This window comes from Pseudopipra pipra, chromosome 1 (assembly GCF_036250125.1).
Source record: "Pseudopipra pipra isolate bDixPip1 chromosome 1, bDixPip1.hap1, whole genome shotgun sequence".
Taxonomy (NCBI): domain Eukaryota; kingdom Metazoa; phylum Chordata; class Aves; order Passeriformes; family Pipridae; genus Pseudopipra; species Pseudopipra pipra.
In genome coordinates, this window is record NC_087549.1 from 134,198,998 (window position 1) to 134,223,966 (window position 24,969).

Genomic DNA, 24,969 nt, shown 5'->3' on the forward strand with positions numbered 1-24,969 from the left:
TTCATTTCCCAGAGCACACAGGATGGCACATCAGCTTAAAACACTGCCATGGGTAGAACACTGCTCTGAGTGGGGCTTCTGCTCTGTGGGTGACAGCTCCTAGAACTGTCAAAAGGCATTTTCAGGAAGTGAGGATCCAGCTGTGTGGGTGTGCCCAGACTGCACAATGCAGAATGAAGACTGAGATATGCTGCCTGTTCCCCTTCATTCAAACCAGCTTAAAAAATAACAATAAGACAACTTGCTCATTTTTCAAAACTTCTAACTTCTAACTACTATGCTGATTACAAGCATGATAGGCCTTTAAATACAGGGCATTTAAATACGAACAGTTATTGGAAAGTTTTTTAAAGACTATAGGCATCTTAGTCAATACAAAAAATAATAGCCTATTTATCTTGGGCCTCAACTTTTATGCCACATCCCTTTTCAGGACATTCTAAGAACAACCCTATTAAGTCTACACGGGGTGTATCAAGTTGTAACTTGTTGTTTCTTTAATCTAAGAAAGGATTAAGTTCAAGGTACAGAAAGCAAATGAAAGGATTCCACTTCTAATTAAATCAATGGCAAAGTACCTACCGGTTTCAATGGGTGAGAATCTGAGGTGAAAGGAATCTATTTTCTGAGTTAAGCTCATGTTTCAGCCATGGAAAGAAAGATTTTGTGGAACCTATACAATTACTGCTCTTTAAACTTCAATGACTTACTAAAACAAAAATGCCCTGTTTCATTCTCTTCCCTCAAAACCAATATTTAAGAAAAAGTAACAGGCAAAAACCTAACCAAACAAACTCCAGGCTATGGAAGAGTACATTGCATTCAAAAGATCTAGGGTATGAGTAAGAAAGATGAGACACAAGGCAAGAAAAGGTTATTGCATGCTTTAATCATTTAAGATTGTCTTAAAAAAGCACATGAAGTATGCTGAGGAAGATGCACTTCATCTTATTTAGATAGAAAAAAAAACCCAAGGAAATTTCTGAACAGTGACAGAACAATTATAGCTGAAAGGGATCTCTGGACGTCACCTGCTTCCAACAAGCAGAGGGGTATCCAGTAGAGTTTTGAATGTCTTTAAAGATGGAAATTTCACAACCTTTCTGGGTTGTGAAATTCCAATCTTTGACTACTGCTGCTGTAAAGAAATACTGCCTTTTTTTTATTTGAAACTCTCCGAGCTGCAACTCATTTCAGTTACTTCTTATTCTTTCACTACACCCCAAAGAGCCTGGCTTAGTCTTTGCTGCTCCATTAAGTAGCTGAAAAACATGGTAGAATACAGGACAGAAAACGTATAAATCAGTCTTATCTGAAGCAAGTGAATGCAGATAAGTAAACAGCATGTTGAAATGCCTAAAGCATAATTCTGAGTTTGAAGAGATTCACGTTCCTTTCCCCTTCTGAAAATATATTTGCTGCTTGACCTTGCAGCAAGTCACGCAGTCCTTCTGGCTATGTTGATATTAATAAATAAAATAGAGCCAAGGCATGGAATTCAACTCTGCCCTGGGAACATGTACACTATTTAAATATTAGTGCACTTAAAACCTGTCATGGCTTTGGCCCAGGCTAATTATCAAATCTGAGGTGATATTTAGGTGTGATTTGGGTACAATAAAGCATAGGACCGTTCCCAAATTACTTGGACTCTGATTGTGGCTGGGGATTAGAGGAAAGGCGGATGAAACTCGGGATGTGACCTTCATATGGATGTTACATCTCAAGGGTTGAAAGCCACCCTCAATCTCTTTTATTTAGAGGTACAGAAATAAGTTTCATGACTCAGTTTTCCCTCACATACAACTAATATCAAGTATCCCCCTTTCCATACAATTTTGAGGCATTCTGATAAAAACTGACATGCAAGTATTACTGTTATATTTGTTTACCTGTGGAAGAAACAAACCATGCTAATTAAGTTAGTAAAAATCCTTACATCTGGATAACATAACTGCAGATTAAAACTGTCCTATGGACATGGCCAAGAACTAAAAGGGCAGGACATTTTTTGTACACTACAGCCTACAGTGCAACAGTTGTTGCTACACCTTGGGGGAGAAACAAATGAATGCCTCGCAGCTGCTGAAACAAAGCTCTTGGAAACAGAGTTCCCATAAAGAAAAAGATCTGGGATGGATTTCCATTTCCTATGGAGCTGTAAGAACACCAACAGTTGTTTGAAAATTGATGTAGCACTGTATTGAGGACAAGCCAGGAGCAGAGTGAATCTCTGCACAGCCCTGATGCTGCAGTTTAACTGAGGAATAAACATTACTATTTTTGAAAGGCGCAGATGTTTCTCCTCCCACCCAGGATCTCAAGCATTGATACACATCATACAAAACTGTGTAACTTCCTTTAGATGCAAAATCTTACCTCAGAACAAAAATAAAGATCTCTTACCAGGCAATCTTACAGGTTTCCATGGTGCAGAATTTGGCACATATGCATGTTTACTAGCAGTCACTATCAGCTGATTGCCCAACTTATACTGAAACTTGAGGAAGGCAGTGCCATCTGCTCCTGAGGTTCCAGATGCAATGGAGATCTGGTTGGTAAAAATCTCAATGAAGGCTTCAGTTACTGGCTGATGTGTGCTGGCATCGCTTACATGGACCTTCAGCGTTACTTCTGCAATGACAAACAACCACAGCAATTATCATCTGAAAAGCTTCTGCAGGAGGCAGAAGTTAGAACATGCTGGCACACTAGTGACTGGAAAGACACCGGGCTCTGACACTTTACTGCCACACACAACCTCTTGTACTGGCCTGCAGTTCTCCATTTCAGGCAGGCAATCTTTAGAGACACTGCAGATTCTGTCACAGGGAAGACCAGATTCTGAATTATTGCCCGACTGCTAACTTCAGCTGTGGAGGCATCTATATTCCACCTGTGACCCACATGTAGTTGGGCAGCACATCACCAGGGGCAGCCAGTATTGCTTTTGATGGGCAACACACCAGTCACACAGTACTATTGTAATTCTAAATGTGTGTGCTATCAAACATCATGTATTAGTCACGGATGGCATGTAAGGTCCCTACTTTGCTGGTGCCTCTGCTCCTGCCAGCCTTCTCCAGCACCAGTGGGGAGAGGGAAAGGCTGGAAGTGGGCTGTGCTGCCTCACCCCTTCCCCAAAACAATTCTCTCCCTGTAGCAAACAGAGGAAATCTGCTGTGACAGAAGCCCAAGAAAGTGGGCTTTGAAGCAGGCTGTGCTACAGTGGAGAACTCTGGTGGGAGAGATTGCCCCAGCTGGCACAAGACTTCCCTGGTGATGTCTAACCAAGGTGGTGAAATCCCACAAGATCAGGTCTATGTCCTCAAAGCACAGGACAACTAGGTGGGATGCAGAGTGCTAGGAGTGAGGAAGAGAGGAACACTTCCTCCTCCTCTCTGTTCACCAGCCCTTTTTCTGTGACATTTCTGCCCAAATGTCAGAGCCCCTAGAGCGTCAGCCTGTCAGCCCTGACACTACTGTATCATCTGTCCCCACATACTACTGGTGAACGTGAGAAGCAAAGAAGTGATGGTTAAGGCAGCCAGGAGAATCATACATCTTGCAGATATGATTCAGAAGCTAACACAATGGACTACATTTTCCTTGAGTAATTTGCCATTTTTTCCAGAAACTAATTACTCGTTTAAATGTTTCCAGATGTACAATACTTGCCCACTCCGGGCACTCCATGCATTGTGTCACCAGGCTTTTGTAACATAACATGGACTGGCTTGTGCAAGATAGTCCCTCTGGAAGGCATTACTCCATTTCTACGATTATTTTCCTGTGCTTGCAATAGTTCCTCTGCCTCATGCTCTAAAGTAGCAGCTGTTGACTTTCTGCAATAACTATGACTTAAATGCAATGATCCAATGCCTCTACCAAGACACTCCTTGGTTTTTTTTTGATTTCCAGTTGCCTTGTTTTCACAAATGAATACCTCCCTCCCTCTTTTCTCTCCCATTCTCCCCTTTCTCTCATTCCTACCCTAATTTTTGAAAATTCTGTTGTTCTTGCATGAAGTCCCCTACATCAGCTTACTACATTCCCCAAGGTAGTAGTGGGTATTTGCCAACTCTCTTTTTGTGTCGGGGGACTTAAACCTCTCACAAGCAAGATGCTTACACTCCATGCACAACTCATTTCTGCATGTGATGCCCAGAAAAAGAGAGCATGACCCCTTTTTCATATATACTTAAAACCAATACACTGATTTCTACAGAACAGTATTGGTGGTACAGTTCTGTTCTATTACTACTGTGCCTTACAATTTTAAGAACTTGCATATGGCAAGACATAACACCAAGAAGAACAACAAGGAACAAAATCTCTGTTTTGAGTTTCAATAGTGAAATGACACAACTGAGTATGCTGAGAAACATAGTGTAACAGCATAAAATTTTAAAAGGATGTCAGAATTTAATACAAAAACATCAGCACATCTGTCTTAAAGACATTTGAGCCAGAAATATATTGGGTCCTTTTATAAGCTGAGACCCTCTGTCTGAATCCTGCAGTACTGAAAATACAAATATTGGGCAGCCCTGAACAAAAACCCCATTAGAGAAAGTCATCATCATCACAGCCCTCACTTTAGAACTTGGCAATAGAGGATGCCAATTTAGATGGGATCAGCATGAAATACATTCTAGCTATTAAAGATTCTGGACTTCTTCCCAGTTTTGCATATAGTAGTCAAAGCAAACAATGTATATTGAAAACCTGTGTCCATACACTGTGGTGCACACATACAGAGTGCCTCCTTAGAAACCTTGCTTTGACCACCAAGAAACTTGTGATGTCTTGTGCATGTGAAAGGCAGCCACATTAATCAAAGGAGGAGCGCGTATGTATTTATGTATTTACAAGCTGTACATGTATTTACAAACATGAGGACAAAAGGCAATATAAATTTTAATTTTCAAAATGTGCAGGAACTATATGCTTAGATCCAAAGTCAGATAGCTGTGCTCTTAGTATTTTCCACTTTGAATTGCCTAGCAAAGAATGCTGAAGAACAGATGAGGTTAAGAATAATGGGTGATGCATTAAAGGGGAAGCAAGAGAACAGGACAAGCTGAACATTGCTGTTAGCAATTTTAGTAACACATTAGTTTTCTAAAACAACCACATATAAGAAGCAACCAAGGAGCTCTGGAATATTAAATATTAATTAAGGAAGAAGGTAAGAAAACAACAGAAGTATCAAATCTATTTAATTCTTTATAGACAACCAAGATTCTAGAATAGAGACTACTACTAAAATTGATTAAGAGACAAAACCTGATAAAATTCTTTTGTATACACAAATCCATGTCTCTCTTCTCAAATCAGAGAGCTAGCCATGAGTATCTCCAGTAGGAACTTTCTTTATCCTTCACTTCATAGCTATGTAAAGATTTCTGTCTGCATCCTTCTCTCTGGTAAGGAGAGATTTAAGGGTTTCCAAAATCCTCTTTCCAAACAGAAACGACAAAGGTCATCATCCAAGATGGAAGACTGATGTCCTGAAAGGCAACAGACTGGAACTGCTGTTCCAAACCACAGTTCCTAGATCAGACACTAAGCTTTTTTCTCCTCCTTTTTGATATTTAGACTTGGTTTTTCCTGAGAAGATAGAGAAAATTCTAGCACCCTGAACAACCCTAATTCCTTTTCATGTGTTATCTTCCCTGACATACGTGTGAAATGTATACAACTTGCTTAATTCAGAGCTTTCTCCCACACAACAGCTCCCTTTTTTTCTTATCTAATGCAGCAGTAAAGTCAAGAACATTAAACCTGCATTATCACTGTAATTTCCACAGCAACGGAATTAAAATCTTAAAACTGAAGGGAAATTGTTGAAGAAAACATAATCTCAAACAGTGATATGATGAGAACAACCTATAAAGAGAGACAGTCAGTTTCATAATTGCATATTCAGACACTTCTTGAAAATCGGGAGGACTGAAGGAGGGAAATAAAAGAGAAGAGTAGGGGCAGCAAGTGACTCAAGATCAGTCTGACCTCAAATTAAGAGGGAGGTCTTAGACTGAAACATTAGGTATAGTACAAGAAATTAATTAGAAAAAGCTGCTTAGAAGACTCATTATTAGCTGAGGAATAGAGTGTTTAAAATATCTGGCAAATTTTTTAGTTGGTACTCTCAGCAAAACAGATATATTATTCTTGAGTTTTACAGCCTACCACAGCAAGGAGGTCACAGAGAATTAAGGACACATGAACTCAGAGAAGGAAGAACATCTGCAGTAAACAGGGAACACGATGGAGGCAGGGAACTGAGAGCACTGCAGAAGATAAACTCCGAGAACATGAACTGCTAAAGAGAAGCCTCTTTCATTCTCCCACAGATTTGTCATACTGTTGTATGTATAGCAAGAATATTTAATTACTAAGTTGTGAAGGAGCTTTGCTCTGAGCTACTAGTGAGGTCCTGGAAGGCAGAAGGGGACATAAAGGTGAAAAGTGCTGAAGTTTTTTCATTCAAGAGCAAAGCAGAGGTGGCTGAGGTGACAGACCCCAGCTGATGAATTTACCCACAGCAGCTGTGATCTCTCTCACCTCCCCAGACAAGCCAGCCACATTCAGAACAGGCTGTGCCTGAGTGATAGCCCTGTCTAATGTACCTGGGTCCTGACCGGTGTGGTGTGAATGTGACTCTTTCAGACCTTGGCTGTCCTGGCACATGCTGCCCCGCTGGCTTGCAGTGCAGCACAGGTGGGCACAGGTAGAGAGGAGAGTCATTTGCCTGCACCACTAGCATGTGCTCTGTCATTATATTCTTACAGGAAAGATTCATGTCCAAAGCAAGAGCCACTTACGATAACCATTCATTTCCAGAAAATAAAGCACAGGCAAAGAGATCCTTCCTGGATGGGCAAAAAGCCTGCGTGTCCCTGTTTAGAAGTGCAGGTAGGAATGGGCCACTTACAGATGTTAAATAGTGCAACCTGCAATTCTGCTTCAAAAACCCCAAAGCAAAGCAGGAAAAAGAGGTTAGTGGGAAAACAGCAAATAAAACCAGCAAATACAGGGGTAAATTCCACAAAGAGATCAAGGCTGATGTATGTGTATGCTCAAGCAAGTAAGTCTTTTCTCTTACAGTCATGTTCCTTTGTCTTCTTTCAAGCAATAACAACTTGTTTTTCAAATGAGTGCAAACCAAAACTACTAGTTACCATGAAAACAGCTGCTTACTGTGTAACTTCCTCTCAGTCTCCTACTACCAAATTTATTGTAAGCTATATAAAAAAATCCAGTATCTTCAAGGTTATAATTTGGGAAAGTGAAAAAAAAAGACAAAAAAACCCTTAAATGGTAGCATTTCAATCCAGAATCCCATCTGTCTTCTTAATCTGATTTTGAGATTTTACTACGTCTAAACTTTCTCTGAGCAATCCTTCCTGTGCCATCTGCTATATGAACCCTATTGCCTCCCCTGAAATACAATTAACCTTAAGATAACTACTTTTGCAGTTGTAACCCCTTCTTGGACTCACAACTGCTCTTTATATTGCTGTGAACTCTGAGTTTGGGAATAGTTTCCTTCAGAACTGGTATCCTCAGTGCTGTCTTCTATAACCAATCCTTGAATAATGAAAAGCACTGGGGTTTGGTGGTTTTGGCTTTCGGTTGGTTGTTGGTTGGGGTTTTTTTTAAGTCAGTAATGTAACATAGAAAGAAAAATCCTGAGCGATCTGAGCAAAGGCAAACTGTCAGATCTCAAATACTGGAATAAACAGAGAAAAATTATGACACAGATTGGAAGTCAAAGATCACAATCCTATTTAGATCCCAATTCTGCAATTTGGTTTCTGTGCACACACCCCTCTGTCAGGCAGACTCCCACTGACGTCTGCTGGACAGATGATCTCTTTTGGGAATAGGCTGACACAGGCAGCCGTTATCACTTCGCTTTTCCTTTGGGGGTCCTTTATCCATGGACAATGTCAGGATATTACCAAAGAAAGATATTTAAATTATCTAGGTTTTGATTAGAAAAAGAAAACTTCCTGCTCATTTGAAAAATGCCATTATGAACTTTATTTAAAATTGTATCCTCTGCTCTGACTGAGTTTACTGGCAACATGCCTGGCTTTGAATCCTACATGCCAAATGGATAAGCCTTTCTGCCTCTTAACCTTTTGCCCATGTGTGAGGTCAATCCTCAGCCAAACAATAGGATTTTCATTTATCTAAAGAAAAACATTTTCCTAGAAAAAGGAGTGTTCCCCCATCCCCTAGCCACAGATGCCAACTCAAGCATCTACATATCCTCATATCTTTCTAATGTGCTGCATCAATAAGGCTCTACTGACAACCACACTTCAAAATAGCAGCAGAGTAAGTTCACATGAAGAAAAGGAAACCTGTATGTAACATACCTCCAAAAGTACACAGGTACCACCTCAAGTGGCAAACTAGGCATGCTTGCAGAAGATTGACAGCAAAGACAATGGTATCCCTTGTTCAGAACCAGCTCTGGTCCTCATTACAGGAAAATCAGTGGTGCTACACAACTTTCCCATCCACCACAGGTCACCAAGATTTCAACTGGAGGGAGTGTCTGCCACTGATTTCCAGGGAATCCAACCATGCAGAGGGCAGGATGCAGGAAGTCTGCTCATTGCCTGTTCAGTGATTCTCCAAATTATACCAAGGCTGCTGCAGTCCTGGCATCAAGAAGAAAGTTCCTTACTGCACTGGTCAGAACTCTAGTAAGGACCACACAACAGGGCTTGGTTCTCAGATCCAGATTTAGAAAAGATTTAGAAAGCACAGGTTCAGAGAAGAGCCACAAAAAAATCCAGGGGACCTGGAAGCAGCCCTAGGACTGGCCATCTGAAGAACCTGACCTGTTATTGCAAGAGAAGGCTGGATCACTGTGCATACCAGGGAAACTGTAAAAAACAAGTCAGCTGAAGACCTTCAGTCTTGCTGACAGGGACAGCCAATAGCTGTACGCTGAACCTAAGCAAATTCAGGTGCAACAAGAAAACAGGTTACTAGGTGATGGATTCACTTAGGCTATGGGAAGATTTATTTTCTTAATTTTTTTAATAGCTTTAATTTTAGTTCTAGGTGTTTAATTAAGGCTTAAAATTAATGTTAAGGGTTAAGAGAATTAAGGCTTGATTCTAGAACATTTATGAAGCCAGCCCAAATGGTCATCTGTGGTGCTTTTTAGCACAGCAATCAGAATTTGCTAAACACTTTTGTGCTTTACAGGTCATGGGGAAGACTATCAGTATGGTCCTCTGCACACTGAGTACTTGCAGTGTGATGTCTATAATTTTAACTCTCACACCTCAGAGGTCAAGAAGGAACTTTCTTCCCCAAATGCACAATTGACTGATTTCCGGACCCTTCAGTTCAGGAAGGATATTGAGGTGCTGGAGCATGTCCAGAGAAGAGCAATGAGTTGGGTGAAGGGACTCGAGCACAAGTCCTATGAGGAGAGGCTGGGGGAGCTGGGATTGTTCAGCCTGGAGAAGAAGAGGCTCAGGGAGACCTAATCACTCTCTACAACTCCCTGAGAGGAGGTTGTAGCCAGGTGGGCGTTGGTCTCTTCTCCCAGGCAACCAGCAGCAGGACAAGAGGGCACAGGCTTAAACTGTGCCAGGGGAGGTTTAGGTTGGATATTAGGAAGAAATTTTTTACAGAGAGAGTAATCAGACATTGGAATGGGCTGCCCAGGGAGGTGGTGGATTCACCGTCCCTGGAGGTTTTTAAGATGAGACTGGATGTGGCACTTAGTGCCATGGTCTAGTAACCACGGTGGTGTTGGATCAAGGGTTGGACTTGATGATCTTGGAGGTCTTTTCCAACTCGATTGATTCTATGATTCTGAGTTTTCCTTTTATTCCTCCCCCTTGCTCTTCCTCAGAAACAGTAGAGACCTGGTGCAATGAGAGCTGACACAGAGAAGCCCCCATGTGATGCTCCAACTGTTCATCTTGCTCATCTCAGCTCTGTGGACAAGCAGGAGCCCAGGTTGTGAAGGAGGCTGCTCTCAGATGGCACTTGAGGCTTTTTCACCCTTCTCTGCAGCACAGGTTGATTCATCTGCATTTCTCATCTAATATTCCTTGCTACTGCAAGTGCCTCAGGCATTGTTGGCACTAGTTCCTCTAGTGCACAAGAATTTAATTTCCAGGGGACTGAAATGGTTTATCTTAATTATCCAATAATTAGACTTAATCCTCAGTATTCGAATAAAGCAGTGGTCTATGATATGAAGGTCAGACAGGTGTCCTCCTTGCCTCTTTGGGTTTAAAATCTATTAAACAAAGTATTTGGAAACTAAAATCATAAATACATCAGTTTATCTCAAAATACATTAACTCCTAGGGATAATGCACACACGTTTTAATAAAATGTCACAAAAAGAACTCTAGTATATGAACTAGAGCAATTTATGCCATGTACAGTGACAACCAGGTTACTACACAACCATGTACTCAAAGAGGAGGGAGGGGCAGTTGTAGGATAATAAAATAAAGACATTCATCATGCAACTGTCCAACATTCAAAAGAAGATTTGCATATTCTGACCTGCTAGAGCCTAGAGCATTACCACCAAAATTAATTTCTTGGGAAAAAAGGTAGGAATTTGCTTTAATTAAAAAAAGTGGGAGCTATATGCATAATACCCAGATGAGACTCTGATACCCTATTGTTAAGTGATTAAACAAGCATTTATAATTAACTTGAAACTCACATGGCTATGAAACTCATGAATAGCAATAGTTGCATTAACAGGTCTGCCTTTGATCTCTACAGGAACTGTGCATGACACAAACTAATTTCATTTCCAAACCTTGTCTCTTAGACATGGAATTAAATAAAATACTGTCATGGAGCGCAGATGGAAGTTGAGTTTCAAAGCTTTAGCTTGCCTCATGCATAATGTATTCTTTACAAGTCATGAAAAAGTAATCCCTGCTTAAAACCCTCTTTTTTCATAATAGAGTTCTTTGAAACTCTGTTTGGAGATCAATATGGAATGAACAGTTAATGCACTGATATTTTCCAGTTGCTCAGCATTAGAGTTCTCCACTGACTCAAACAAGACTACAGCTGATTTTGCAACATCAGCTCTGAGGATAACATGACATCAAGCTCAGCCACTGTGCAGCTCCAAGGGATTTTAAACCAACTTTATACCTACTGCATCATCAGTCCAGTCTGGTGGGGAGCAGAAAGGGAAAGATTGGATTTGCTTAGCCACAAGTGGATGTGTTACATTTTCTCAGAACAACTTTATCCTAACTCTATTAATAAAACTATGCATCTGATGAAAGCAATTTAAAGTAGATGTATTCCATGTTTAAGTGATCTAATGTGTATGCAATGAGGCAGGGAGGTGACAAGCACTTTTTTTGCTCATTTCCAAGCAGCTTTAATCTTAAATTTAATCTACTTATTTCCAAAACCTATTGTGGAAGCAAACCTAGATATAACATTGGAAGAGTGTATTTTTACTGGAGTTGTTTGTTTTTAAACAAACCACTGTAACAATTGAAACAAATCCATCTCAAGTAACCCTCCACATTCCCATTGCAGCCTGCAGTGCAAACTTTTCTCAGTACTCCACTGATGTAAACTCATACAGGTACAGAGGCAAACTATTGCGTTAAAATTCTATATAGGCACTTGCACATTCCCTTTTTTCAAATAAGTCAATAGTCAATTTATAATCACTTGGAGAGGTTATCCCCAGCTGGCAGACAAGAAAATTAAATCATAGGTTAGACTACACATGGTGACAACCTCATTTCTTCAGCCCAGCCAGCCTGAGCAGACAGCTCTTCAGGGTGATGAGGAACGCAGCATTACTATTCAGCTATTCCACAGCAAAACCAGGAGCATCCCTTCCCATCTATGTGGCCTGGCCGTGGACTCCTGCTCCTTGTCTTGTGGTGTCCTACTGTTCCCTGGACCTGTCATTGTGCTGGTTCCATTTACTAACCCAGCACAGCACTGGCCTAACATATCAAGTGGCTCAATGCCAGGTTATCAGGTTGAACTGCTGAAGCAACACAGCCTCAAGCGCCAAAATCAGCAGAAGAGGCAGGTGTGGGGGTGGAGAGTGGTGGCCAAGTGTAACACTGGCAGAGGGAAAGAAGGGATTCAGGACCATCCCTGCTGGTTCATGGGCAATAAGGTTAGCTCCACTGTACCCCTACGGTCACTTCGGAAGGGAAGCCTGTCCATCCCCTGATCTAGGCAAGGTTGAGGTCAGTATTTGACATGAACAGTTGCAGCAGACCTTTATTCTGCATTACTCCCAAATCCCATACTGATTCCCAAATGCTTCCCAACCTCTACTGCTGCATACTGGCACCACAGTAGTTAAATTTCCTGGCTCCATAAGGACAGGATGCTTGTGACAATGCCAGGAAAGGGTTTGATATGGAGCAGTGAGGACTTCTGCACAGGCACTACAGTGTTTACAACCGCTCTTGAACACTCAAAAACCTCTACAATCCTGTTGGTATTTCTGGCTGGGTGGATGGAGGAGGTTACTGTTGTTTTCTCCTAACCGTAAAAAGATTGCTTTTATCAACATTTCTACATGCCACTTGCTGCAACTTCTATTTTCTTCTCACTATAGCACCTGGATTTAATCACCACCCAACTTACCAATATTGAAACTTTCTTACTCTCCAAAAATATTTACTATATTTCCATGTTTTCGAGATTTTTCTGTTCCAAACAATATTTAAATTTCCTCATTTGGACTAGCTTAAAAATTTAATTAACCTGTGATCTTGATCTTCTTCTAGATAATGAATAAGAACTTCAAATAAAATAGGACCCACTACAGTTCCCTTCATCCTAACACAGTAAAACATCTGCAGCTTAACACACGGCCATTTATTATAGCCCTTTGTCTACTCTTTCATCCAATCTCAATCACACAGCAGAAACCTTCTCATCCAAGTCAATTAATTTTTCAATTAATATTTTTGAACCAGGCTGCTGTACTGTCTGTATTTCAGCTATGATGATGCATATATATGCAGAGAATACATAACTGACTCAGCAAGCAAAACTTGCATCAGTTTAATTACCATAACAGCCATGGTGATTTTAATTCTTGGCAGGGGATTAATTTTAGGGCTGTTAAGATTTCATGAGAAAAAAATTATAATCAGACTAAAACTGTGAATTTTAAAAAGTTACTTTCTATTCCACTACACTGGAAGTCAATTATGTAAATCAGAAGTTACTGGCTCTTCCACGAATTCACAATCATAATGGGAAGGTACAGTTACAGTTACACTTGCAATATTCACCTTTCTTACAGACTCATTGTATACAAAAACCAAAAAGTGACACTTAACAGGGGTTTGATAAGCTGCTCATACACCTTATATCACTCTCCCTGATGGGAAGAGCACTGGAACATACCTTTGTATTTCTTGGTCACCTCGCAGCTCTGATTCCCAGTGGTGCTTATCACATTCCTATGAATTCCTACTACCTCTGTAGCTAGAAACAATGGTTTGGAGGCCCATGAACCAAGCTTTGGGAATGTGTGAAAGTAACTTGGAGAAGTGTATTTGTTTGATGCCTTCCTAAAGTGGGGTCTGAAGGGGATGGCACTCTGCTGAAGGACTCTAGGGGTTCACAAATCAAAATGCTGAAGATCAATGAATCACAGCTGATCAAACAGATTGGTGAATTATCTGTTCTCTTTAGAGATCAATCTCAGTGTGAAGTGCTGTGACTGGCCAATAAATGACAGAAGAAGGCTGAAAGCAGATGAGCAAGGGCCAGGTGCCCTGAAGCTCAGGGAATAATGCAGGGTGTGACTGTGCACAGCTGCTGAAAACAGAGCTGACTGTATCTCAATACAAATGGGACCCGAGGGTGGCCTTTGTCTTAGATGAACGGCTATGTCATTTGAGTGAATCAATGGACTACACCACAGCTGAGTGGATCAAATCTTTCTCCAAGTTCATTAAAAGAGTGGGAACGTCTCCCAGACCAGCATGGGGAAGGCGTGTATATACACGACTCCGACCAGCAGAGAGTATAAAAACTGAACAACTAGCAACACAAATAAATTCAAAGGCAGCTATGGGCTGGTTTCAACCCACATATTCCTTCTTGGTAGCTAGTGAAGCCCAGCACTGTGATGGTGAGCATATTACAGAGACAAGCAACACGTACCACACAACTTGCTGTTACTGTATTTCCTATTAACATTGGTATTGTTATTTCAGTATATTTTGTATCGTTGTGCTAAATCAAAAATCCCACGTAATGTTAAATATCTCCAAATAAATACATTTGATATTACATGTTCCACACATGGCCAACCTAAGAGTCTGGTCAGAGCATGCAGGACTTTGGCAAACATTTCCATTATTTACTAATTTGTCCATTTGGCAACATAAAGGAGTTAGTGCTTACACTCTGGCATAAACCCATCTTAGGGATTTATAGCTGTAAACAGCACTCTGCTCAAGGTCTCTCCCTCAGCACAGAATCTCCCAAATTCTTTCATTTTACATTGTCTATTTCTTATACTCGTGCTGCAAAACACACATCTGCTTGTAAGTAACACTATCACACAGGGCTGCTGGCGTTTCCAGTTTGACAAATACGGCCACTTTCCCATTAACAAGCAGACATGTAGAACTGAAAACATTCCAGCGGTGTGCTCTGCTTCCTTGGCACAGGCAGCAACATGAATATTTTGTATGCCACTTAGTCTACACATTAAGCAAGCATTTGTATTAAAGTATTATACTGGTTTAAACAAACAGCTGTATGTTTGGAAAGTGATCTACTGCATGCAAGTAATGCTTAAAGAGGAAGCAGGAAGAAGGCCTTTCTAAATACCCAACTCATACAGAGGCTAAATTTATACACAGAAGCTGCATTAAAAGGATGTTAATGTTGGTGGAATTTGCTGGGAAGCAAATGAAAAAGTAGATATACAAGACCAACAATCAACTTCTGAAAGGGCAAAATACGCTTTATGTGCCCAGAATAAATATAATGTTATTAGCACTTGGGGACACAGTTTAGTGGTGAACGTGGCAGTGCTGAGTTAACAGTTGGACTCAATGATCTTATAGGTCTTTTCCAACCTTAAAATTTCTATGATTAGCAGATGAAAGGTTCACGTGTTATGCGTATATATGTATGCTAAGTTAAACTGAAAACACAAGGTACAGCTAATCACACTAAAAATGACAGCATTTACTTGAAGTTTCCTTGACACTATCAGTCCACACCACTTCCTCGAAACCCATTCAAAAAACAAGTTTACAGATACTTTCTTGAAGTTAAGAAAATATATATTTCACGCAGATGCATCATCTCTTTGTTTGCAATTAATTCTCTTCTCACATTTACAAAGGAACTGCTAAGAAAAATTATATTCAACAGTTAGCCAAGAATTTAAAGAAACCAGCCCAATAAATTTAAAACCTATTCTACCATGTTTAGTCATAAATACAATTCCAGTGAGTATTACATGAGTGTTACAGGTGTATTTATTTCAACACTGGTTTAATAACCCAAGTGGCCAGTTGTTCTCACGAGGTTGCAAAATTACTTAAGGGAAGCATAAAATGACAGCAGATTGCTATTACTGCTCAAAGTCGGCCTGAATTCCCACGTAGCCTTGTGCTACCATAACAGCATGACTGAGACTTTCAGGCAGCAGCTGGACAAGTACAATATGCATAATTCTAAAGATCACAGAAAGTGGAGAGGTTAGGAAGTCCAGCAGCCTGTTGGAACTAGAGGTCTACTTCGAGGATGCTGACAATCACTTTAGTTGCCTTAGATGTTTACAAAGAGAAAAGAATTTGGGTCCACTACCTCAGTACAGGATCAGCCAACACACCACAGCAAAATAGCAATAGTTCTGATTCTACATAGTTACAACAAAATTATACAGGCACATTAACGTCTTCTACCCACAAACCAAACAATTAAAAATCCAATTGCCTTAAATGGCAACGTAAAGCAGTTTATCTGCAGACTCAAGTTTCTCCCAGAAATGACAGAGTTACGCTAATGCCAAGATGCTCAACATGAGCAAGAAGGATTTCAACTTCAGTTTTGGACCACTCAATCAGATATTCCCTTCCGAGTTGGTAGTTAAATAAAGAAAAGTCAAGGCAAGTAAAAATCATTACTAGCTAATGCAAATGAGACAATCTTTAATATTTGAACTTTAAGTTCATCTTTCCAGTCATTACATGAATATTAAAATTACGCTGAAATTATTTTGTGGTTATATTCACACACAGCCCAAAACGCTTGGGGTCACAAACAGCACATAACAGAAAGACAATCACTCAGCTAAGATACTCATAGTGTATAGATACTCATTTAAAACATGGTAATTCTTATGTTATCTGCAGTACCAAAGCCAAGCAAAACACAGTTCATGTTCTTTTCATTGGTATGCTTACATATAAAACACTGCTGCCTACTTTGGAGGCTCGTTTTTGGAATTCATTCTTGTTACTGCCATGTTAAAACTGTGGTGAAGTGGGTGGAATTACTTAAAATCTCTTTTCAACCAGGAACCTCAGCCAAAGTGTTTTCAAGAGCCACTGCTCCAATTCCCTTGGTAGAAAGGACTTTTAAAAAATGAAATAGGTAACTGTGAAGCATAATGGGTGAGATTTCATGATCCACTTAGGGATGCAGTGCTAAACTTACTGTCAACACAAACAGTGGTAGAAGCAGATGGCTTTGCAGGCCATAAGCTACTTTTGAACCATGCCTATCCTTTTCTGCAAATTAGAGGGGTTTCCTGGAAAAATGCCCTGGGGACTGCCTGTTACATCAGCTGTAACAAAGCCTGGACTCCAAAGATGCTGCCTTCATATTGATAGTTCTCTGATTTCTGCTGCCCAGGCTACATCACATGCAGAAAGGGTGTGTGAAAGGCAGCTGCACTACAAGCCCTGAAGCCTCTCTGGCAGGCAGAGCCATTGCAGAGCATCTTCCCAAGCCTAGGTCCCTGGAGCAGCGTAAGAAGGTGCTCAAGGCTGATGGTCTCTCACCCAGGAATCCTGGTCTGGGTTACTTTCCAGTCTTGTGCTGAAGACTCATTTGGCTTAAAACCACCATCTCTTTGGCATAATGAGCTGCTGCTCAAATAAGTTGGATAAGATGACAAGATGTGTTCAGTACCTCAGCTATGAATTTTCAGAGCTGTTTGTGAAACACCTTGCTTTATATTTAGGTACCTTTGCCTTGCTGTTCTCCTGCTTCAAGGCTCCCTTACTTACTAATACACTTTTTTTTTAAAGGAAAAGGAGAAAGGTCTGCTGAATTCAATCAAGTGATTAATTTTAATAACCTCAAATAAATGCATTTACACTAGAGCAATATGTCTTGTTTAAACTTCATTTTATTTAAGTAGCAGTGACAGCAAATACGTTTAAATAGCAGACCTGCCACATTTTAAAACCAAAACAACAAAACACATGTACTTTACTTTGTCTCTCTCTGCAAAAGTTTGGGACAAACCACCCCAATTTTCACATAAGACTGTATCAACCTGCTCCAGAGTTCATTCTACAAAACATATAAAAATTTGAAATTGCTTTTTAAATTAAGATTGTTCATTTTTCAACAGCTTCATTGCAATCCTTGCTACTTTGCTCCCAAAAAGAGTCCTCCTGAAACATGCATCCTGTTTACACTACTTACTGCAGCAACAGCAGGCAGGCTGACTCCAGCAACTGTAGCAGCTCAGTTGCAAAGGTACCAAACCTTTTTCCCAAATCCATTAAATCCGGAGATAAAAGAAGCCCACTAAATCATGTAGCACAATATGTTGAATATCTGGAACACAGTATGATCACGAAGTTCAGAGCAGCAGGATGGCCCTTTGGTACACCAGAGCTCTGGAACTCCTACATCCAGGGTGTGGAAACGCAGGTTCCAGCAGACTCACACAAAAGCAGCATCTTCCTCTCATTTTGTGTGGGCAGCCCTAATTGCTCTTGCCTATCACTCAGTTGTAACAGTTAAAGATGTTAGTTGACCTACTCCCTTTTGAGGAAAGCAATCACCTGCCAGTCTTTTTGGTTTTTTTTCCCCCGTGGTAGCTTTTTTCAGGCTCTGTACAATGCCCTTAAACCTACAGATTACATCAAGAGAGTCACAAATGACACCTGAAAAAGAGTAAGTCACGAGGTTTACCAGTGTTATACTGCCATTTTTACTGTTACTGGATTTTTTAATATATTTTTAATAGGATCCATAAAAGCAAAAAGGCTAAAAACTACTGCCGAATGATGGAGTTTATTAAGATGGCAGTGGGGTTGCTTCTTGGTTTAGGGTTCTTAAGAAACAGTCACAGACTCTATTTAGGAAAAGGAGCTCTGAACTCAGAGAAAAAAATAGTACAACAACAGGGGGTGAAAATGTTACAAAGATAGAGCAGCATCTAGCTTTTGCATGAGTTTAATTAAAGCCCATGAATAAATTTATTCTGACAGTTTGTTAGCTAGCAGAGGATCTACAAAATGTTTCATGTTCAGTGGGACTTTCACCTCCTGTTCCATAAAAAAAAGATAAGTGAATGTATCCTTGTGAAGGAAGGGCCTTTGGTCTGATCTGGGATGAACAGTAACTGGACTCTAACACCATAGGCACTCAGCTAACAGCTGAAAGCCTGCCTGGTTACCTGCTGTACCTGTCACTTGGGTAAAATGGGAGGGGATAGGAAGACATGGGAAGAGGTGGACAATCTCCATCCACTGCAACAGGGAAATGAGAATGAGGAGAGATGCTTACAGGACAAGTAAAGGTCCAAGATAAGGGCTTTTCTTCCCAAATACTGACTCTCCTTCCTTTAGAAGTCTTTATCACATTCCAGTAATTCCAATCAGCTCTGGACTGACTGCTGCAATTTGCTCTTACTTAGGCTGGCTTTGCAAATGATCCAAAAGTATTAAGAAAAGCAAGATGCAGAAAAAATTTTTCCTTGTTGCAGTAGTGAAAGATTAACACCTACACAGGCCCTGCTCGCTAATACACCCATCACTGCACTTTCCTTACCTGCCAAGTTCTCTAGACAGAGGTGTAAGGCAGCAGAGGCAGCACAGAGCTCTGTTCCCCACCCACAGCCAAGAGCAGCTGGGCTCCCTTCACTCTGCTGGGGGGGCTGCCCCATCCCCCATTGTTGGGCCTACACACTTCCTTGACATCATCCAAGATTCACTCCTCTTCCAGCTCTGCCAACAGATACAACCCCAGACACTGCCAACATCTGTTTTGGGCCAGAACACCTTGGCCTTTTGACTCCCATTTCCCCTTTGTCTTTGACATCATTTGCTATGTTTTATTTATTACAGCAGCTGGCTGTTCAAGTTTAAGATCCTCCTATACATGTGGGTTTTGTACATGTAAAGTATCTCCCCCTGCATGTGGGAGTGTTGGGGGAGGGAAAAAAAAAACAAAGAAAAGAAAGACAGAAGTTGAGTATTTCAAGCCGCTCCCTTTGATTTGCAGAGAAGTACATCACTGCTGTCCTGAGACACTGCAGTCCAAGGCCTGTAGGCTGCTATCATGGAGCCAGGTCACAGAACCGGGGAGCTCCACAGCCAGCACACTCTCCTGCCTGCTGGGTCACACTGGTCTCTTATCTCCCGCAGATACCACTCTCACCCTGCCACCCTCAGGGCTGTCAGCTACCTGCTAAAGAACTGAGGTGGGCAGGGGAGACCAAATAATCCCAGGCTCTGTTGAAGAGGAGGCTCACTACAACTACCTGAAAGGAGGTTGTAGCCAGGTGGGTGTCGGTCTCTTCTCCCAGGCAACCAGCAGCAGGACAAGAGGGCACAGGCTTAAACTGTGCCAGGGGAGGTTTAGGTTAGATATTAGGAAGAAATTTTTTACAGAGAGAGTAATCAGACATTGGAATGGGCTGCCCAGGGAGGTGGTGGATTCACCGTCCCTGGAGGTTTTTAAGATGAGACTGGATGTGGCACTTAGTGCCATGGTCTAGTAACCATGGTGGTGTTGGATCAAGGGTTGGACTTGATGATCTCGGAGGTCTTTTCCAACCCAGTTGATTCTATGATTCTCCCGTTGCAGCAGGATAGGCTAAGAGATACAAACACTTGTTTATGCACACATTGTGCTCTGATGCTGCTTAGGGATTGCAGAAATATTACACCCCTCAGAGGCACAGAGTGACTCACATCAGCACTGACTCCACATCATGCAAGCATCAAAACCAGCAGCAGGATATTTAGAGAGGGGAAGGTATATCAAACAGTGTGCCCAGAAACCACCAGAGTTGTGCACAAACACCAACTCCAATCTTCTGTCATGGGACCTTAGGACATGCCTTGGCTCCCAGATCTGTATGCACTGCTTCGACAGATCCCAATCCCATGTGGGAAGGAGACCCAGGAGTATGCCATCCCTCTGACTTCTGCAGCTTGCTTTCCACAAGATGAAATTTTGAAATAGTTGTAACCCACCTGGGTCCCACCCCAGCCAGAAAAAGCACATGGTGGACTCTTCTCCCCCTGAAGCTCTGGCATAGTTTGTGTGACAGCACTCAGCAGCTGGGACACTTGCAATTTGCAAGATAAAACCAGAGCAAGTTGCAATGAGAAAGGCATCTAACAGTAACACAGTTCTTGCAAACACTTCAGCAAACCATAGGTTAAGTAGCGACATAAGTGCTAGAAGATGATCTACACATCACACTTTGTGGGGAAAAAAATAATAATAATAAAAAAAAAGAGTCAAATGGAAAAGATTTGTCACTTGGAGAGATGAATGGTGGTGGAGGACATCTTTACACATCAGCAATCAGATATGAAGCAAAACCCCAAAATAGCCAAAGTGAAAACGAGTAAAACAGTATGCAAAATGTGTGTCATAGCTGCTTTTTATATCCTGCCTTGACTCTAAAAATCTTTGCAGGTTCCTTTGAAGGTAAAAGACTACAGATTTTTTTTTTAATTAGTTTAATGATGTTCCTCATGGACAGTGAAATATTTTCTAGCTTTTACACAAGAATTTTCCAGCAGAGTTTTATCTGGAGCGTTCACTAGTGTCGCAAAGGACAACTGTAGGACTCTCACTTGGATATTCAGCTACTTCAGAAACCACAAGCTCTACCAAGTCCAGAAAATTAAGATGTCTGAGTACTCTGTGCATGTACACCTCCATGATTCCAAAGGCTGTAGGGATTCACGCTCCTATGACATCAGCATACCTTTGGGAAGAAGTCACGCAACATTTGGAGTGTAAGTTTAGGCTCATATTTTTGAATGCTCTGCCTTTATACATCTAACAAATTAGTTCTAAATTGTTCAGAGGTTAGTACAAGAAAAAAATAGTTAGTTCTTAACACTACTATAATTTTACTTCGAAGTGCCAGATGCCATATAGAAAATGAAAAGAGTTTACCAGGCAGCTGTTTGCCTCCCCACCCTACTCATGACCAGCTGACAGACCACCATAAATGAGCACCCAGAAAAGCAAGCTTTTAAGATGCAAGCACATGGACAACACCTCCAAGGCCAACAATGCCAGAAGTGTGAGTAGCATTGCCTATCATATCTACCTTCTACAGACTCATAAGCTTCCTTTGCAATATTTTGGCTTTTGCTATACTGGGATTTTTGAGAGATTCAAAAGTGCCATCAGTGAGGACAGCTTATTAATAAACAGAGATTAATCCAAGCTTTATACCACAATCTGAAGATTTAATCAACCTGTGTTTTTAAATAGAACACACTTAATAAATTCATACCAAAGAGCTTCAAAAACCACATAAAAGAGGATATTTACGATTATTTTTATTTATATCTGATCCGAAAAATCCTACATTAATTTCTTCACTGGACATTATCTTTAAAAAATAATAATAAAAAACCCCTAAATCATCTGACGTGTATAAAAATTACTTCCTAGAATACCACTTTAATAGTAATTTTAATGTAGTAAAACCAGCTGTGAAGTTGTGACCAGTTTTCAGCCTGTGTTCTGCCTGTACTTGGATACAGAGTCAGGTAGAAAGGTGACTGGCTAAAGTTTTATAAGGAAGAAAGGATGACAAGCACTCCTGGTGTTTGAGGGAATGGGCAGACATGAGAGAAGTTTCTCAGTTCTTAACAATCCTCATGTCAAGGAATCCGGCATGTCTAGTCAAAGTGCTCTTTCCCACATTGCTCCTCCAGATAAGTGTGACAGAGATGCAACAGTATGACACATGGGACCAACAGGTGACTGCAGGCAAATGGACATTTCTATTAACTGCCTTTTTTTAAAATTTTTTTTTTTTAAGAGATTGATAAGAGCTTGATATTTAGTGAACTGCGTGGTGACCACATAGAAGTATTTCTTCATTGTGTTGAAGGGAAGACTGACTCCCTGGCAACTATGTTCACAATGCCTCTTTTATCCAAAGCTAGCTCAAGAGGGCTCAAAGGGGTGAGTGGGCTGATGATGACAATCTCTTTGCGAGAACAAGCAGGAATCTGGTGACGCACTAATCACTGCCTTGATTTTTTACTGCCGAACCCCTCGTGTGCCTGTTTCAGAAGCTAACTCTCACCCTGCTTTGCTGTCACAGCAACACAGAAATCATCATGTGGGAGTGCTGAAAACAGATTTCCTTTTATTGCTGAAACCAAGAGAGCCAGCAGCAGATGGGGAACCAGGAGCCACTCTTCTACCATCTCGTGGACTCCCCACACCCAAGTCCCAGAGATAAGACACAATCTGAAGCTTGCCTTTATTCACCCTTAAAACAACACATGCACACACACTCCTGACCCCAGAGATAATACTAGACAATAAAAATACTCCTGGACTTTTCTTGTGCTTTGAGGAGATGGCTGATTTTTTGAGCAGAGCCTTAGGCTCACTCAAAGACCTATAAACTTGCACAGCACCTCAGTGAAAAACAAAGACTGTTATTGGGGTTTGGACTTGCTTTGCACAGAGATGCTGCTGCCTCTTTTCACTTCACAGAAGAAAACACAATGAAGGAGAAAGAAAGGCTGTGTAGATCACTGAGACATCTAATTACACTTTGCTTTTTTAACTTGTAATAGATTTGCAACTTTTTGACAAGTCTACAATGATAGAGTTTTTCATTTTGCATTATAAACGTTCACAGTCAATACTCTGACAGCTACTGAAACAGATAATAGGTTTCTGAGATTGTGGTAATGTAGAAAATTCAATCTGTGGGTGGTGTTTTAAAAGTAGCAGTTTCCCTCCTGTGCTCATAGGGAGGGGAAGGTAACAGCAGGACATGCACTAAAAGCCCACTGCTGCACACCAAGTGCTTTTGTCATGCTTTATGCCAGAGGCAGAGTAAAATGTGGCCACCATGGGAATTCAACCTATTCTATTAGCATACACCCTCATACATTTTACAGCTACTAGTGACACTACCACCTTGCTTATCCTGAAGTTCTATTTTCATGCAGGAGAAAGAAACAATGTTTAAGATAAGTCACTTAGTAAAAAAGGAAACAATTAACTGGGAAGTTTCTAATTTCCTTCGGCCAAGTCAGAATTGAAACATCTGAAAATCAGAGTATCCCTTAATTTGACTGCTGCAGTGTATTCTCTTAAATAGGAGACTATTTTCCTACAAAACTTTGTGGAGTTTGTTACACTCCTTATGCATTCCATCTTTAATACAAGCACTGGTTTAGAAGCATAAAGGAGACTGAGGACTAACTTCCTTGCAGTTAAATCAAGAAACCACAGTTTCCACTTCACATGGGCTTTCTTCAGGGCTGGAATACTCCACCATATGGTATCAATAATAAGCTAAGAAACCCAACCAGAAAGGCCTTAATCAGACTACAATTTTAGACAAACTTTAGTTCAGCACTATTCAATTTGGTGGTTGTTTAATTGTAAGTGACAAGTAAAAACTTATTGTATCTGACATTTTGAGGACCAGAAGATTCCAGATGTAGCTCAAAACCAGGAATATTTATTTATCACCATATGAATACAATGTATTGAAGAATTAAAATATGTCACATCTCAGGATGTATCCAGCAATGTGGTGTGGCTGCTGGAATCACACCATCCATGCACAGCATGCCCACTAATAAAAAATGACCTTGATGTAAAATCTTACAGCGACAGAGCCAGAAGCAGAACTCCGTGAGGATCCACCTTTCCCCCTTACCAACAATGGGGGTTGTCAGACAGTGCTGTGAGCAGGACAGTTGCACCACAATGGTCTTTGGTGACCCTCCAGGTCTCCTGAGGTAGTTCCCCATGACTACAGCTCCTCAGCGGCTCATCACCACAAGAAAGCAATAGGACTGTTCCATGCAGGACTGGTACTTCCTGACATTGGACTTGCTTTTCAGATATTTTATCTTATTCTGACTTCTTTTCTTCATGGATCAATAATGCTGCAATTATCAGACTAAGCTCCAAGAGCATAAAAATTCTGCACTGGAGACATAATGAGGGGGTTTTATATCATCTGGTTTTTATTGCCAGAAGCATTCAAATCCAACATCTTCAGGGAAGTTCAATATTTCTCCAGTGAGAATGCAAAGAGTATAGGATCCTTATTGTGGTATTTCCATTTGCAAGTAAGTTAAACGCCCATACTAGCTTAAAACTGAGATTGAAAAACACTACACATACCTAATTTGAAGATATATGCAGAAAAATCACAAGGCAATTGGAAAAAAGGTTTGTAGTCAAACTGTCTCTCCAAGAAAAACTTGGTAAGCAAAGGGAAAAGGAGACTGATTGAGCAGCATTGCCTTTATTTAATTAAGTTCAGCTGTATTAATTTAACAGATGTCAAAGATAGCAAATCATTATTTGTCAGTTTAGAGCAATTTCCCAAAGCAATCTTTAACCCTCAGTGGTATTATCCCCTTTTGCTTTCTGACCACTACAAAGTTGCTAAAAATGTACTTTAATTAGCCTGTTATCAATATTGATAGCATT

General features: G+C 40.8%; 1 protein-coding gene across 2 annotated transcripts in view; it reads right to left on the reverse strand.

Annotated features, from left to right (window-relative positions):
* FAM171A1 (family with sequence similarity 171 member A1) overlaps positions 1-24,969 on the reverse strand; it is an 89,100-nt gene that overhangs the window by 34,791 nt on the left and 29,340 nt on the right. The window contains exon 3 of one of the 2 annotated variants that reach the window (XM_064678623.1): positions 2,407-2,634. The exons of the other annotated variant lie outside the window; for it this stretch is intronic. Coding sequence (XP_064534693.1) covers positions 2,407-2,634 — 228 coding nt within the window. The remainder of the gene's footprint in view (positions 1-2,406; positions 2,635-24,969) is intronic. 2 annotated transcript variants of the gene reach the window in all.